The sequence below is a fragment of the Babylonia areolata genome, chromosome 21 (genome assembly GCF_041734735.1).
Source record: "Babylonia areolata isolate BAREFJ2019XMU chromosome 21, ASM4173473v1, whole genome shotgun sequence".
Lineage (NCBI taxonomy): Eukaryota > Metazoa > Mollusca > Gastropoda > Neogastropoda > Buccinidae > Babylonia > Babylonia areolata.
In genome coordinates, this window is record NC_134896.1 from 32304673 (window position 1) to 32318361 (window position 13689).

Below are 13689 nucleotides of genomic sequence, written 5' to 3' on the forward strand. Positions count from 1 at the left end.
CTACTGCATTGTATATTCATGCCACTGCGCTCAGTGTTTTTCATTTTCACTTTTAAACTTATCAGTGGATAGAAGCACTCTGACTGCCTATTATTTTGTTCTAATTTGTTTGTTTGTTTTTGTTGGGTTTTTTTTTTTTAAATCAACAAAGGAATCAGAATCAAGATTACTTGCTAACGTTTTGGCTTTCTACTGTCTGTATATCTGCATTTCTCTCTTGTTTGCTTTCATCCAAGAGTGTTTTCTGTAAAGTGTTTTCCTGTATTTACTGGTTTCCTATGGTTCTAGTAATTAATCATTTAATTATTGTTGGTAACATGAATTGTATCTGTTGTTGGAAAAGGTATGGCTATCCCAAAGGAGGAAGGGTGTGGTAGAGTAGAGTGGGGGGTGTGGGGGTGGGAAGGACTTTGCTGCCGAGCTATGGAAAAATTGAATGTGTACTTAACCAAGACATGTTAACAGAACTGGTAATGGCATTTCCTTGACAAGCAACGATGTCACAAGGAGATTATTTTAAAAAATTGTCTCATGGAAGAACATGATCGATGTTCATTCCTGGTTTGTTGTTTTCTTAATTGAACAGATTAGGGAAGGTTTTCCATTGTCAGCTTTGACATACTCAGTCATTAACTGTAAAAAAAAAAAAATCCTTGCAAAATTTCATTTAACTTCTTATGGGTTTTTTTTGTTTTTGTGTGTTTGTTTGTGTGTTTTTTTGTTTGTTTGTGTGTTTTTTGTTGGGGTTTTTTTGTTGGGTTTTTTTTGTGGTGTATATATTTCCTTCAGGCCAGGAAAGTAATGTCATTTCCATTTTTCTTTTTTTCTTAAATTCTGTGTGAAAGACGAGAGGCTGCAGACAACTTACGAACGTAAAGATTTAATTGAACTTTTTCTGCACTCTTTCTTTCTGTTTTTGAATGCATGAATTGAAGTTGAATTGGGAAAGTTGTAAGCAGATTGAAGACTTGATGATTGCACCTTCATCAGTTTTGTTTGTTTTCCTTTTTTGATTTTATGTTGGCAAAGGTATGTGTTTATGAGTAAGCAGTCTAGAAAGTATGATTTGATCCTATGAGTTTTCAAAAAGAGATAACTAGTTTACCTATATAATACATGGAAGAGAAACTATTGAAGTTGGTAATTGTATAAATTCGTAATTGATGAAACAATTTTTTTTTTTAACTAATATATCTACATGCACATGAAAATGTATAGAACGGCAAACGGTGGGGGCACGGTGAAAAGAATTTTCATCAAACAGCAGTTGTAGGCAGCCATCACAGTGAGCACCAGTCATAACCAGAGGTGCTTTCTTGCCCATGCACTTCTGTTTCACAATGAAAAACCACATCTATGGTTTATAAACCACTGAATGACCACTGTTCTGGCAGAGACCATAATTTTTCACATATATTTTTCAAGATGGTGTTGGTGCAGCTGTTAGTGTGTTTAATTAAGAGGACTGTGGAAGACTACATTCAGGCAGCATAATCTAAACCATCTCTTTTTTTTTCTTTCTTTTTTTTTAATAAACATTTTACAAAAATGTACTTGTTTTTATGAAGTAGTCCTCAACTTTCTGTGAAGTCTGTATGCAAGTCTGTATGTATTATTTATTTTTATTATATTATTTGTATATTATCATATAATTATTGTTATATTTCATATCATTATATTATTCCATATTGTATTTTTGTAATTTTATTTATTTATTTATCATTTTGATTTCATTAATTTGATATAATATCTATTTACGTATCTTATCTTATCTTCATTTCATTTTCTAGCATTTCATTTTCCCTCAAAGCCTGATGAAGGGCGTTGGGTTATGCTGCTGGTCAGGCATCTGCTTGGCAGATGTGGTGTAGTGTATATAGATTTGTCTGAACGCAGTGACGCCTCATTGAGAATCTGAACTGAACTGTATGCAAACCACCTCAGTTACCAGATAGAAGTCATTGAAACTGAGGAAGACAGAGATCATGCTGTCTTTGTTATAGTTGACTTGTCATTTTCATTAAATACCCATTGCACATACCAAATTGTTATGTTTGAAGCCAGTAAAGAGTCTTGAAGTCTTGATTTACTTGGGAATTAGGGGTATGGAAAAAAATTAGGTAGGTGGAGAGGGCGAGAGAGAAAGGATTATTTGTTATGAGAGAAATTATACGAACACAAAAAAAGAACAAAAAATAGAGTGATTATTTCCTTTCCGACTGTACCCGTTTTTTGTGTTTTTTTAATTGCTATAAGTCTGTGCATTTCATTCTTTACCAAAATGAATAATTTTACATTTTCAGGTCTTTGATGTTCTCTTGTATGATGTTATTACAATTCTTGTATCTGGCTTGCATCTGTGTACATTTTCTTTGAATGTGTGTGTATGTGTATGATAAATGCACAAACACGCTGTGTGTCTGAGTGGGCAAGCTCATAAGATGATATGAGGTGGGAGAGAGAGTGTGTGTGTTTATGTGTCAGTGAATGAAACTGAATGCATGTTAGAGAGAGGTAGGGAGTGTGTGTGTGTGTGTGTGTGTGTGTGTGTGTGTGTGTGAGTAAAATGAAAAGAGCATAGTCATACATGGTGGTGTGTAAACTGTTATGAATTGGTGCAGTTAATTATCTCAATTTAAAATTGATGCATCTACCAGTCAGCTGATTTTATAAAATTACAATATATCTTTAATATGTACTTATTCTGCTATACGGCCTGCATTGAGTGCATTGTAATTTCTGTTATATTGTATGGATTGGTGAAACAAATGGGAAGTGTGCATGTGTCCTTTATTCATTCATTTATTTCTGTATGTGTTTGTGTAAATGTGAATGCGTGTATAAGTGTAAATGTATGTCCAAGTACTGATGAACTGTTTGGCTGTATTTACCAGATGACTGTTTTGGTAAGAACCCTTCAGCTCACTGAAAACGCACAGTGCTTCTAGTGTCAAATTTGTATTACTCAACTATTGCCCCACCCCTCTCCCTACCTCTTGGTTGTTGTGGTAATTAATGACAGCTTTTACATCGTACTGATAGAGGTTTTGTTTTTGTCCTGCTAATTCTACATAGCCAGACTAGGCTTCATACTTTGCACAGCATGGTTTTTACGTCTTTACTTTCTGTTCTTTTTTTTTTCTTTGGTTACTTTGATCTATTGGCTAGCTGTGATTTTTGTGTCTGTGTGTGTGTTTTTTTGTGTGTGTTTTTTTAAAATCATATGGTGAAGGGGGTCATATTATATCGTTCATGCTTTAACTTACATTGTGTAATTCATAACTCATGCTATCAAAATATTCTTCCTGAAGAATCAGAGGTTGTTGTTGTTTTTACAGTATTTTGCCAGTGTAATGGGGAGTACTTGTGAAGGATTTTTGTTCCCATTATCATCTTATTTGTTTTAAAGGTAACTGAAGACTAACAGATGCATCACATAATTCTTTTCCCAACTTTTGATGAAATCCCTGAGCTGCCTTTTTTCTTTTTACTGAGTCACAGTCTTGAGCAGGCAAAGGGTGGTTATTCATGTTGTCCCCATAAATTGTCAGGGTTAATTGGTTCCCGTTCAAATGGTTATGTGGTTTGCTTTTGTGGCTTTAAACTTTGATCACTCTCATCTTTGATTCACTTATTGTTCTGTGCCATGGTGCGTGGCTTCACTGCCCCCGTTGGTGTGTGGATTATTGTGGCTTGAAAGATGTTTGTTGGTTTTTTTAATACATAATAAGACATCATTTTGATATTCATGTGGATCAGATCAAATCAAATGTCATGCAGTTGATGGTTGAATACTCTCTCTGGTGATGTTTGCTTTGTAGCACACCAGTGTGTCTGTCAGTTTGGCTGTCCTATTCTGTGTAATTCTCCCTCTTTTGAATGCAGATTCTTGTTCAGTTTTATGTTGCAAGTGCAAGTCTCTGGCTTGATTCGTCGTTGTGTATGAGATGCAGATGTAGGAATACGTCAGTTCCTTCTCTGTCCTGAATCTATCAGTTAGATGTGTTTGCGTTTTTATCTGTGAAGGAAAGGCTTCTGTCTGGTTATGTTTGGTTTGCATCATACATGCAGTCAGTCGTCTTCTTCTTCTTCTTCTGCGTTCACTCGTATGCACACGAGTGGGCTTTTACGTGTATGACCGTTTTTACCCCACCATGTAGGCAGCCATACTCTGTTTTCGGGGGTGTGCATGCTGGGTATGTTCTTGCTTCCATAACCCACCGAATGCTGACATGGATTACAGGATCTTTAACGTGCGTATTTGATCTTCTGCATGCGTTTACACACGAAGGGGGTTCAGGCACTAGCAGGTCTGCACATATGTTGACCTGGGAGATCGTAAAAATCTCCACCCTTTACCCACCAGGCGCCGTCACCGTGATTCGAACCCGGGACCCTCAGATTGACAGTCCAACGCTTTAACCACTCGGCTATTGCGCCCGTCTATGTAGTCAATCAATTTGATGCTTCGTTTGTGATCAGTTTCATCATGTCACAACATCTGATATTCCTCAAAGCCTGATCGGTGTTTTTGGTTTATGCGTTGGTCATGCATCTGTTCATTTTCTGTGTTGTTTTTTTCTGAAGCAGATGTGGTTTAGTGTGTATGGATCAGTCAACATGCTTTGACACCTCTTTGAAACTGAAACTGATATGCCTGCTTTGAATACGACCGTGTATTTATGGGCCTTCAGCTTTGAATGTTCCTTTCTGTCTTTTCTCTGTGTATTTCTGTGAACTGTGTTGAATGTGTTCAATGATAGTAAGGACAGATTGCACAGGGTCACTTCTTGTGTTAGAGGGCAATGGATTAGGAGCACACCTAATGCAAATACACAAGAGTCTGCATGTATTTCTGTACACTTAAACTAGATGTATACAGTCAACAATATGTGTGACGGGACATTGGGGGAAAAAAAAAAAAGGCAACAACAAAAAACCTCCTGTGCACTGTTTCACACATGTGTATACAAGACTGCACCTGTCAGGGAAAGTTTCAGACTGTCAACAGTTTCATTGTGGTTAATTTCAGAATTGATGTAGACTTTACCAGTGACATTTATTCCAGTCTGGAATGCAGTTGAAAGCTCATGCTCTACTTCATTCAGTTATTTAAGTATTTTGTTCTGTTTTTCCTCATATATGATATATTTTGTAAGAGTATACACCAAAGAAACTTTCCTCACTGCCATTACAGTGATATTTGTGTAATTCCAGTGTATCTTTAATTTACACAATTGTATAATCTGTACTCCATTGTGATACATGTACTGCACGTGCTGTAATTATACTGTCACAACAGTTATACACAAAATAATCTCATAAAAAAAGCTGTATTTTTTTTTAGCTGCACAAACATTGGGCTGACAAATCAGTTCTATGCAGATGACATTGTAATCCTCCCTATCATCTTCACTATGACTATGTATTTTGATGACCTTAACCCTTTCATTGCTAGCATTGAAAATTTGACTTGGCAGAGATGAAGTCATCTGATTTTAGCATCTGCATTAGAGGTAAAAAAAATAATGTAGAAAATTTGCTTGCTAATGATTCATATATTCAGATTCTATTGTGTGGTTCATAGAGATTTTTGAACTGTTGTTGTGGGGGGCGCTTGCACATAGTAATTGTCAGTAAATGACAGTGGGATGCTTTCCAACCGTTCTTGACAAGATGTAGAATGATGTTGAATAGTTTCAATTTCCTGTCAGTTAATCCTGTGACTACTGCTGCTGATGGATATGTATATCAGTGAAGGGCTGTCACCTTTCTGAGAGAGGACAGACCTCACAGGTTGGGTTGTCAGTCCCCGTCCTTTAATGGAACTACTTCTTCTGGGGACTGCATTAGTGTTCTTCGGCAAAATCACTTATGATTACACAAAAAGTAGATCTACACATAAAATTCATGCCAAACTGATTGTGGATACTTGTCATAAAAGATGAAAGTGAATGAATGTTGAACAGATAAATGGTGCATATTAGACATGTACACACAGCTACACTATTGATTTTGTGAACTCTTGATCTCAGTCCTTAGAAATCTTGATCACAGTTCTAAGAGCTTTGCCTTTTTTGACTAACTAGTTGTGGTTCAATTGAGTCTCCCAAATATTTTTTCCTTGAACTTAAGTAAACATTGAGTATCAAATGAAGAAGTGATGTATTTTAGACATTAACATAGCCTGGTCTTTGATTACTTTTTTTTTTAAACAAGCAAAAAACTTTGTTCTTTAAGATTTTTCCTTTATTTTACTCAGACTGGTTCATAGAGATTTTATATTTTTGTCTAACCTCAGGCAGACAAAAGTAAATAAATATCACTTTCATTATTGTGTAAAACCAGTTGTATCTCTCACAGTTCACAGTGAAAGGGTTCAAGGTTATTTCAAGAATGTCAGCTAGCTGGTTAGTCTGAAGTGAATGTATACTTCCCATGTATCTTTTCAGGCTAGTTTTCATTTAGCATTTGTGCTTATCTCAATGATTGGTGCCGTGCAATTAGCGTGGATATGTGCTACTGTGTGTGTGTGTGTGTGTGGCGGGGGTGTGTGGGGGGTGGGGTGGGGGGATGTGGGGTGTGTGTGTGGGGGGGGGATGGGTGGAGGGGGTGCTTGCATACTTCTCTTATTCAGTATGGTAAAGCATTAATTATCCATATCTCAAAAGGTTATTGAAAGTACCAGCAGAGTAGATTATTGAATATTATTTATACTTTGTGAAAAAAAAGGAGCAAAAAGCTGTTGAAGATACCAACAGAATTTGAATATAATTATTGCTTTAAAAGGAAAAAAAAAGGATGAATGTTAACAGTATTATTTGTGAATGTGTATTGTTCATTCCATTACAAGTACATTGACATTTATGAAGGCAGTGAATCAAGTGCCAAAAAATCTGCAGTACCACAGAACACTGCTTATTTTTGTAGAGTGTAAAGACAGTAAGCAAAACAGTTCTGGTGAATAGATAAGTTTATATAAAATGTATTGCTTGGCAGATCATGAATGAATGAGTTTTAGTGTCGTTTAGTTTCCAGGAAAGATTCATTTTTTATATAATGTTTTTGTGTGTGTCTGTTTGTATATAAAATTTTTATTCTCTTCTGTGCTATAATTGCTGGTGTATGATTGTGTTTTCTGCTGAACATTCATCTTATTCATTCATTTGTGTGCTGTTTATTGCTGTTCTGGTGTCGTTAAAAACATCAACATTTATTGGGTAAAGGTGGTAAAAATGTGAATTAAGACATGTAGACAAACAAAGTTGATTATGTGGAACTTGCTCCAAACATATTTCTTGAATTTACTTGCAAAGTGCACACATATGTGTATTTTTACTTTCTAAGTATAAACTTTTAGCAAAAACAAACGATGTCAGATAGACATGCAAACATGCAACTGTACTTTTGGACAAGTTCACCTGAAGACCGGTGCTACAGGTAAATGTTGGTGTGGTAAACATGTCAGTTTAAACTGTTTTTTCCTGTGCTTGGATATGTTCTGGTTGGTATGGTTTATGTATACAAGATGGTTTGTTATCTTTTAAAAAAAAAATTGTACCCCAGTGTGATAAAGATGATCATGTATGAGAAAAGTGCCATTAACATTGTTGCTCTGATCAGCCTGGCAGGTGGTGAGTGTGCATGCAGTACCTTTGATATTGGATATACATAGACTGGGCTGCATGAACATGAAACAGTGATCATTGTGTCGGTACTTGGAAATGTTTAGCCAAGCCCTGTGTCAGTAAAATATTAGTGGAACTGTGACAATGTTTTTCTTATCTTGAAGTTGTTTCATGCATGAACGTTTTACAGTGTTTAGAAACCTTTTCTCCTTAATTTGTTCCCCCACCCCACCCCCCACCTCCATCACACCCGCCCTTTGGTATGTGTTGGACTGACGGTGATAGGTTGAAATGTGTGTGGCTGGTGATTCCACCATGGAATTGCCAGGATAAAAGATGTTTCAACCTGTGTGCATGCTGTGTTGCAGAGTTTGCCTTCTCTGGCTTCACCATCGACGCAACACGCAGTATGGTCGCCATGCATGATGTATCCTTTGTAGCTTCTCTCTCTCTCTCTCTCTCTCTCTCTCTCTCTCTCTCTCTCTCTCTCTCTCTCTCTCTCTCTTTCTGCCATTACATGGATTTCGCGTAAGATTTATTCCAAAGAAATATTATGAACGTCCATTTTTGTTTAAATTATGTTTATTGATGGCATCATCTGATGATGGTGTCATAGGTAATCTCGCATTGTATTTACACAGAGCTTTTAAGTTAAGAGAAACGGTATTATCATAATTTCTTTAACAAATTGTGAAAATGGTGAATGTTTACTGATAGTATGGTGACATCTGTATACTGTATTATCGCCCTTCATTCATATGGGGCTATGGCCTTGAGTGAACAAATCATCTCAGTCTCAGTCTCAGTCTCTTCTGCCATATATTCTGTCTTAAATGATTTTTTTTTTCTTTTTTTTCACAGCCCAGTAATTTGGGCTTTTTTTCACTGTACTTCAGCAATGATGGATGATGATGGGGGTGATGAAGATGCTGATATGAGGTTCCATTTAGGTTTAATATATCCTGGTGTCAACCAGGCACCAGTAGTGTATGTCAGGAAGTTTGAGCAACACTCCCAAAGACAAAAACTTACTAAACAAAAACAGGAAAGAAGAAAAATCCACAGACACTGGCACAATCACAGCACATTTCTTAACCCGGTGCTCAGGGGGACCTGTCTGGAAAACTGGGCTACGATGAGTTCAAAGACCTGTGGGAGGACCTGCGCAGATGGAAGGTAAGTGTGAACCTGATAACCCCCTACCCCACCCCCACACACACAAAAAAAATGTATATCAACATAGCAAAGTTACTTACATTGTTTTATATCAACATGTTTACAGTGTTTCATGTCAACATTGTAGTTGATTTACTTTATTTTATATCAACTTTGTTGTTAGTTAACATTATTTCATATCATGTTCATTTACATTATTTTATAATTAACAACATTACAATGTTAGTTTACATTGTTTGATATCAATATTATGGTGGTAGTTTACATTGTTTTATATCAACATTATAATGGTACTTTACATTCTTTGATACCAAAATTATATTTTCAGTATGTTCTAAGGATAATTTCAACTGTCAGAACTAGGAGCATTTCAAGCTTCAAACTTTTTTTCTTTTCTTTTTTTTTAACATTTTTTTTTCTTTTCTAAAGCAAAACATGTACCATCTCGATTCTCATTCTCGTTTGACTAATGGTGGTCTCTTTGAACATGTCTGTCTATGTACGAACATGTCTACCATTGTAGAACAGCTGTTTCTGTAACAGAAAAATGTAAAAGAATTTGATGACTGTTGTGGATATTACTGCAGCAGATCACATGTTCCAGGAAAAAAAAAACAGAAAAAAAACAAAAAAAACTTACAGGTCCCTGATGTCTGCACAGTAATCTCCATGACAACTTTAAAACACTCATAGGCTATAGCATGAATAAAAGTAAGTTATTTATTTTCAGTCCAAAAGGGAGAGGTTAGTTTCAGTTGTTTAGTGTGTTTGCAAAAACATGCATACATGTACATGCCTGAACAGCATGACATTTTGTGAGAATATGACGTGTTCCTGAAAATTTTGGAGCAATTCAGTTTGTTCTTGATTGTCTCACCATCTGTTCCTCGTTGTGAGACTCTGTGTATGTGTGTGTGTGTGTGTGTGTGTGTGTGTGTGTCACTGATAGTGTGTGTGTGTGTGCTCAGAAATGCTTACTCATGCTTGTTTGGTGTTGAAGGGAGTTTTCAAAGAGTATGACCATGACCAGAGTGGCAACCTGAATTCCTTTGAACTGAGGGCAGCTTTGAACAGTGTTGGTGAGTGGCCTGCATTCATCCATCAGTTCTTTTTTCTTTTTCTTTTTTTTTCCAAACCACACAGACTGATAGTCTGTACATACACTCTTTCTCTCTCACCTACACATCCACCCACCCTCGCACATATACATTTGCACTAACATACCTTCACACTGAAACGATTTATTGTCAGATTAACTTTTTGTTGTACTTGTTGTACTTACCTTCACACACACACACACACACACACACACACACACACACACATATATATATATATATATATATATATATATATATGCATGCATGGATGTATGTAGGTAGTGGGTGGGGGATACACGTATGTGTGTGTGTTAAAACATTTTTTGAGATATTGATATTAATGAAATTTGGTAAATTGCTTTGTTGAATATGTTCTTTTTAAATTCATATCATTGGGGGGGTTTATTGGGTTTTTTTCCTCAAATTAGATTTTCAGTTGCTCAGTTAATATTTATTCAAATTGTTGCAAAAGTGTCAGTACAACAAGAAGTTAATCTGACAATAAATGGTTTCAGTCAATCAGTGTACATACACATTAACATAGACCAACTACTGTGATCTACGGAAATTGATACAGTAAAATAGACCTACAGGAATGGATAGAATAGAATAGAATACATGTTTATTAATCCAGTTGGATCCTGCATTCATTCATTCAGATGCCCCACCCCCCACACCCTGCTCCCTCACTTTCTCCACACACCCTCCCCTCCCCACACACAGTTACATACAGACAGACATTGTGGAAGGGATTTGGGCAACTTCACTTCCAGTCCAAGAGCAAAAGAGAGAGAGAGTGAGTGTGTGTATGTGTGTGTGTGTGTGTGTGTGCAAAAAAATCAAGTTTGCAGCAACATGAACCAGTTTTCCAAACCGCCACACATGTAAATCAGTTTTACAGTATGTACCAGTTTTACTATGCTCCTCTAGTTAAATACAATTTTAGGGAGTGTAATGTTCTCATATTGAATTATGTCCATTATTGTTAGTTCCCTTTAACTAAGAATTAGAGGTCACGTGATGAACCGGAAGCAGCCGGTCGTAATTCGGGCAGACAGCATGACACTCCATTATGTTGAAATAAATACTAAAAACATCTAAACAAAGAGACTTCGAGTGTATGTGTACTCTACATTTGGCGACGAGTGAGTAACCGAACACCGCGCAATGGGAGAAAACGAACAAAATGCAGCAGCAGCAGTCAGAACTGTTGCAAACATCTCCGTGCCGTCCGTGTCTCCGTTCGACCCACATGGTGATGTTGCTAGCATGTTTCAGCGTTGGGAAAGATGGCTTAGAAGCTTCGAACTTTTTGCTGACGCTTCAGGATGCACTGACGGAAGACAGAAGAGACAACTTTTGCTTCACTGTGCAGGTACAGAAACCCAAGAAATATTTTTCACGTTCGACCCACAACCGCCAGAGTATGAACAGGCAGCAGAAGCACTGACGAACTATTTCAAACCGGCAAAGAATCTCCCGTACCTCCGTCACATGTTTCGTCAAGCAAAGCAGGGTGACAATGAAAGTGTAGCACAGTATGTTACCCGACTTCGTCAACTAGCCAAGGACTGTGACTTTGGCGATGGCACAGCCGACTTCATACGTGACCAAGTGATAGACAAGTGTGCTTCTGACAAACTCCGTACTAGGCTACTAGCAGAAAAAGACTTGACACTGGAAAAATGTCTGTCCTTAGCCGCTTCCAAAGAACTGTCAGAACAACAGTCCCAGTTGATAGCAGGTGAAAGAGAAAACGTGTTTGCAGTCAGACAAAGTAGTGGCAGAGGCAGAGTTGACAGAAACACTGACAGTAGCAAATACAGAGGTAGTAGAGGTGCAAACAGTAACTCTAGTAGCAGTGTGAGTACCCACTCCAGTATCAAGTGTGGCCGATGCGGACGTGCAGGACATAAATCTTCTGAGTGTAGATGTTCACAAAACGTGACTTGTTGGAATTGCAATTTGAAAGGCCATTTTGCTGCCCAATGCCGCAAACCAAAACGAGAAACAACTGAAGGCCAACGAGGTCAGCGACAAAACAGAGGGCGAGCTGGAAGGAAAAACCGTCGTCGACTTCACTTTGTGGAGGAACAACAACAACAGTCATTATACTCGGAACAACAACCATCATCGGACTCGGATGAATACGTCTTCGCAGTTGAGCCAACCCCCAATGAGGTAACAGTACTGATTGAGGATGAACCCATTAACATGATCGTGGACAGTGGCGCGTCGGTCAACATTCTCAACTCTACAGCAGCTGCCAAACTGAAGCAACGAGGTGCCGAATTTGAGGAATGCAAGCGTACACTATACCCCTATGGATCACCACCGATAACAGCCAAGAAAATGGTGAAAGCAGAAATCCAAGTCGCAGGAAAACAACCAGTCACAGCTGAGTTCTTAGTCATTCCGGGCTCTCAACCGCCGTTGCTAGGACGACAGACGTCAGAAGAGCTTGGGATCCTGCAAATTGACGTGAACTTCATCCAGAAAGACATTCTGAGCAAGTATCCTGGTATCACTGAAGGCATAGGCAACCTCAAAAACGTTGAAGTGACAATACATGTAGACAAAAGTGTACCCCCTGTTGCTAGAAAACACTCGCGAGTACCGTTCCATCTCAGAAGCCAAGTGGAGAAAGAGCTTGAAAAACTTGAAAAGGAGGATGTCATAGAAAAAGTGTCAGACTCATCGACAGAATGGGTTTCAAGAATAGTGACTGTACCGAAGCCAAAGAAACCAGCCGAGATACGACTCTGCGTAGACATGAGAGACGCAAACAAGGCAATCATGAGGACACGTCATGTCACACCAACGATCGAGGAGCTGGTCACCGACTTACACGGCGCAACAGTTTTCAGCAAGATCGATTTGAGATCGGGCTACCATCAACTGACACTCAAACCTGAATCCCGGGGAATCACAACGTTCTCTACACACTGTGGACTATACCGTTACAAACGTCTCAGTTTTGGCATAAATTCAGCCGCAGAGATCTTCCAACACACCATACAAACTGTGATAGCTGATGTAGCAGGTAGTCGCAACGTCAGTGATGACATTATAGTTTTTGGCAAAGACGCTGAAGAACATGATAGAAATCTGCACAAGCTACTCACCACTCTCCATCAAGCTGGGCTGACCGTGAACAGTTCCAAGTGCCAGTTCAGAAAGAAGGAGATCGAGTTCTACGGATTCATCTTCAGTGCCGACGGACTCAGACCTGACCCAGCCAAGGTCGCCGCGCTCAAGGACGCCGCAGAACCTCAGAACAGCTCCGAACTCCGTTCGTTTCTTGGAATGGCGCAGTACAGTGCTAGGTTCATTCCGAACTTTGCAACCATCACAGAGCCTCTCCGTCGTCTCACCAGACAAGACGTGCCGTGGAGCTGGGGCGAAGAAGAAGCTAGAGCTCTGTGTGCCGTGAAACAAGCACTGTGTGAGTCAGCAACCCTGGTGTACTTCGACACCAGCAAGAAAACTGAGATACTGGTGGACGCCAGCCCTGTGGGCATCGCCGCTCTTCTTTCTCAAGAAAACAAGCCAGTATGCTACGCCAGCCGGGCCCTGAGTGAAGTAGAACAGTGCTACTCTCAAACAGAGCGAGAAGCGCTAGCCATCGTATGGGCCTGTGAACATTTTGACATCTATGTTCGTGGCAGCAGCTTCACAGTGGTCACCGATCACAAACCCCTAACCACCATCTGGAGCAAGCCGTCACCCCCCGCCAGAATTCAAAGATGGGCCATGCGACTTCAACCCTACAAAATGGAGGTCGT

General features: G+C 38.8%; 1 protein-coding gene across 1 annotated transcript in view; it reads left to right on the forward strand.

The window, feature by feature from the left end:
• Positions 1 to 13689, forward strand: part of LOC143295891 (calpain-9-like) — a 106023-nt gene that overhangs the window by 83653 nt on the left and 8681 nt on the right. Inside the window, 4 exon segments of the mRNA XM_076607565.1 lie at positions 846 to 872; positions 7997 to 8055; positions 8736 to 8804; positions 9805 to 9883. Of these exon segments, the coding sequence (XP_076463680.1) occupies positions 846 to 872; positions 7997 to 8055; positions 8736 to 8804; positions 9805 to 9883 (234 nt within the window).